Source organism: Rhinolophus ferrumequinum, unplaced genomic scaffold (assembly GCF_004115265.2).
Source record: "Rhinolophus ferrumequinum isolate MPI-CBG mRhiFer1 unplaced genomic scaffold, mRhiFer1_v1.p scaffold_34_arrow_ctg1, whole genome shotgun sequence".
NCBI classification, from domain to species: Eukaryota; Metazoa; Chordata; class Mammalia; order Chiroptera; family Rhinolophidae; genus Rhinolophus; species Rhinolophus ferrumequinum.
This window is the reverse complement of record NW_022680399.1, coordinates 416-4,896: the sequence shown is the minus strand read 5'-3', so window position 1 is coordinate 4,896 and position 4,481 is coordinate 416. Positions and strand designations below refer to the sequence as shown.

General features: G+C 47.2%; 1 protein-coding gene across 1 annotated transcript; it reads left to right on the top strand.

The window, feature by feature from the left end:
- The first annotated feature begins 233 nt into the window (after nucleotides 1-233).
- On the top strand, nucleotides 234-782 carry LOC117019986 (ferritin heavy chain-like). The gene has a single exon (XM_033102220.1). It carries the CDS (start codon nucleotides 234-236, stop codon nucleotides 780-782), a length of 549 nt encoding a protein of 182 aa, XP_032958111.1.
- The last annotated feature ends 3,699 nt before the right edge of the window (nucleotides 783-4,481 follow it).

Sequence of the window (4,481 nt, the reverse complement as noted above, 5' to 3'; positions counted from 1 at the left end):
CCTCCACCCCGCCACCCAGCCCTCAAGGGAACTAATTTCCGGTCCCCACCCAAACGTTCCACCCAGCCACCCAGCCCAGCAGAGGGCGTCCTCCTGGTCCATCTTGGGAGTTTGCTGAGGTACCTGGGAAAACCGCCCCTGACTCAGCTTCTGGCTGCCCTGGTCGCCTGCTCCTGCGACACTCCAAGGCCCAGCCACAGCGTTCGCCCTCGCCTGGGTCCGCACCTCCAGCCATGACGACCGCACCGCCCCCGTTTGTCAGCGAAAACTACCACCTCAAATGCGAGGCCGCCATCAACTACCAGATCTCCCTGGAGCTCTATGCCTCTCACAAGTTCGAGACCATGGCCTCTTACTTCAGCTGCGAAGACGTGGCCTGGAAGCCCTTCGCCCAGTTCTTCCTGCAGCAGTCCAGCCAGGAGCTGCAGCATGCCCAGAGCCTGATGTGGCTGCAGAACCAGCGCGGGGGCCGCCTCAGCCTGCAGGATATCTACAGTCCTGACCCCAGCTGCTGGGAGAACGTCTTAACTGTCATGGAGTGCGCCTTCCACCTGAAGATGAGCGTGAACCAGAGCCTATTCGATCTGCAGCACCTGGCCACCGAGATGAAGGACGCCCACCTGTGCGACTTCCTCAAGAGTCACTACCTGTTAGAGCAAATGAAGTTCATCAAAGAGCTGAGAGACCACATCACCAACCTGCGCAAGATGGGAGCCCCGGAAACCAGCCTGGCAGAGGACCTATGTGCTAAGCTCACCATGCGTGACAGCGACAAGAACTGACCTTGGACTGCCTACCCTATAGCCACTGGGTGACTTCCCCTGGTCACCATGCTGACCAGGCACATTGCAGAATTTCCCTTGCAAAACGTTTAACCTTTTCCTTCAAGTTTTGCCTTTTTTTCCGAATAAAGTTAATGGTTCTTGAATAAATAAAGGTCTCCGGGTGATTGGTGTGTGCAAAACTGTCTCCTTCTTGGGTTTAAAACAAGTGTCCGGGAGCTTCTCAGCCACGCATGCCCCATCCACATGCAGCTCAGGATCTCTGTGGATGGAGGGAGAAGGTATTGCGTGGGTCCCAGATAAACATGGTTAAGGTTTGCCTTATAAACACGGTGTATGTGGGGGTGGGCTGAGATGGGTGGTCGGGGGCCCTGGTATCTGTAAGTGTGTGCACGGTAAACCAATTAAAAAATTATCTGAAATCACGACTGTGGTGGCCTGTGGAGGAAGAGTGCAGGGAATGGGATTGGGCGGGGAGTAAAATAAAGGGGTTCTTCCCTTTATCTGAAATGGTATCGGTTAATTTGAGGTAGCAAATTGGGAGCCTTGGAAGCCAGCTTGCCATAGTACGTCTCTGGCAAGTTAATACAGGGCTACAGTGATAATGTACCTGTGGATAGGGCAGGCTTTCCCATAGACATGGAGGTGACTTTTTGTGGGCACCAATGCTGGGCATGTGTTAGAATACGGGTAGGTGTGGCTTCTAGTTCAATGGTACCGTTTCTTGCTATAAAGCAACAGGGTGCCAAAATAACAAAAACAAATATGAAAAATTACCACCAGACGGCTGAATATACGGAATCGTGGATGGAGGTCAAAATTGTGATATTGAATATTAAGTAGAATAAATCCCCCTGAATATTAAGTCAGTGATTCTGGCTGCTTTGCAGAATTTAGAGGATAGAAAGGGGAAGGTGAAAGAGCAGTTAGGAGATAATACAGCTGGTGCAAGTGAGAGAGGTTGAACTGGAGTAGAGGCTGAATAAATTGAGGAGATATAGTTAATTCTAGACAGATTTGGATGAATCAACAAGATTTCCTCATGGGTCAGAGATGAGTAGTGGGACTTGAGGAAAGTAACGCATGTTCTCTGGTTTCGACTTGAACACCCGGTTGAAGGTGTTGCTATTTATTAATCGGGTGACATATTTGGGGGACACGAGGGGTAGGGAGGTGTGTCCTGTAAAATCTGAGGTGCCCGTTAGACGTCCAAGTAGAAATATCATGCAGGTAGCCAGAAAAAATGAATCTAGAGCTCAGGTGGGATGTCACGTTGGGAAATATAAATGGGAGACATCAGCTACAGGGGGCACTGAGGTCATAGGACTGGATAAGCTCATCAGAAAGAGTGGAGAGAGAGAGCATGGCCCAGCCAGCCCCAAGCCCAGGGCAGCGAATATTAGAGGATGGGTTGAGGTGTTGGAACAGGCAGGGGGCTGCTGGCCCCACCTGGACCCTGACCTCATTCCAGACCGCGGCCAGCTGTGTCTGCTCAGAGTTTATGTCCAAATCAGCCTGTTCCTAACCTCAGTGTGCCCTCTGGTTTCTCCTTGCAAGATGTGGAAAGGAGTCAGCCTATTACCTCGTCTTCATGGCTATGGGTAGAAAGAAATTATTTCTCAGTTAAAAAAATGAAAAGATTCCTTAAGGAAATGGTAGATGTGCTTCTTGTTTTTTTTCGTCTTCCCCTTGAAAAACAGCCCCTCTCACAGTGTACTCTATTTGACCAGATGAAACCTGTACCCCCGTAAACCCTCAGGTTGTCTCTGCCTGGCAAAAATACTCAAAAAAGGTTTCTTCTGTGTCCGGTGTGGTCACAAAGATAAAAGTTAAGCATTACAGATTTTCACCTCTTACCTCCGACGCTTGGCTAGCTTGAGACTATGTAAAGTGTGTAGATTTGAACGTTTACTGATATATGGAGAAGCCTTACTTACACATTAGTAATTACCTTTCACATTTGTCATGATTGTACCTTAATACTTTCTTTTAAGTGAGGATTATGTCCCTTTAACTTAGTTTCCAGAAAATGCTCTTGCCCCTTTCCTCCTCTTAGTCAAACTTGACCTTTTCATTCTCTTTCTCTACTGTGAGGACCACTCCTCTCTCTGACTTTGTCTGAGATATGTAAATTATCACTCTCCTCTAGATACGAGGAAGAACAGGGCGAGCATCTGTATGTGTTTATAACTGTAAATTGGCTGACAATCCTCCTTCTTTCCTGCATTGGAAAGGCAGTTTGCTGTAGTGTTTTCTGAACCTCACGTTGCCTGGATTCACATACCAGTTTAGCCACTCACTAAATTGGGTGAATTTCAGCATGTTATTTAACGTCTCTGTGCCTCAGTTTCCTTACATAAAATAGGGATAATAAAATTGTTAATAGCATTTGGTTGCCAAGGAGATTAAATGAGTTAATATTTTTAAAACGCTTACAACTGTGCCCGGCACATACACTACATGTATTATTTCTAAGTGGACATTTATTGCCATCATCATCATCATCATCACCTATTCCGGATTGCTGTGTGGGGTTTATGCTTCAGGGAGAAGATTTCATGTCTATACTTTGCCACTAGAGGTCTCTCTTGCATTTCCACCCACGTTCTTGTCCAGCCCATTGAGAAGGAGAAATCCTTCATAGCTGCTTGGTTGCCAGGTGCTGCCAGGACCCAGGAGGGTAGCTGGCTGTTTGCTGCACACTCAGGCCCCAGACTGGAGGCGAGGTTTCCAGTGACAAGGTTCCCTGGTAATCCCAGGGCCATTCTGTTTCAACCGGCTTTTTTTGGAAATCGCCCCCTAGGACGCTTTTTGTTTCTTCTTCCCAAGCCCAAATGCCTAAGCCTCCTCTTTCCCGCAGGAACTACATCCGACTCCTAGAGGTGGGAAAGAGTGAACAGATAAAGTGCTAATCCTGATCCCACCATCATCTGCATGCTCGGACCTGAAAAGGAGAGGGAGGAGTCGGGGTGCTGCGGAATGGGAGGAGGGGACCGCCTTCGGCCACTGAGAAAATAATCATTACAATCCGTAAATCACTATGTACTTCGCATGGAGATTCTCAAGCTTTGCTGTACATTAGAAGCAGCTGCAGACCTTTTAAAACTCTCCTCGGTATGGACACAACCCGGGCCAATGACATCAGTCTCGGGGGCAGGACCTAGGCTTCTCAGACAATTAAAACCTGCCTCTCAAAGTGTGTTGTGTGAACCAGGGGCTTCAGCCTCTCCTGAGAGCTGGTTACAAGCACAATAGTCTTAAGCCCCACCGCAGACCTACTGAACCAGGATGTACATTTCACAGGACCCCAGGTGATGAATATGCACAGAGAGTTCTGAGAAGCACCCTTTAGCACTCTGGTTGTTACAGGGGCCTGCACTTTGGAATCACGTGGGGTGTCTGAAAATAACACCCATGCCTCCATTTTAATAACTCACTGGGCCATACCCCTGGGTAAGTACTGAACCAAACATCATAAAAACGTACTATAACTTCAACAACAAGTACAATTTTTAAAATAGTTGTTTTATTTTTCAATTAGTTGACATACAACATTATATTAGTTTTAGATAAACAACACAGTGATCAGACATTTACATAACTTACCAAGGGATCGCCCCAATAAATCTAGTACCCTTCTGATACAATACATAATTATTAACCAAATTATTGACTATATTCCTTATGCTATAACTTACA

What these genes read in the sequence shown, in the direction of transcription:
- LOC117019986 (XM_033102220.1), top strand. Translation starts at nt 234, where the DNA reads ATGACGACCGCACCGCCCCCGTTTGTCAGCGAAAACTACCACCTCAAA.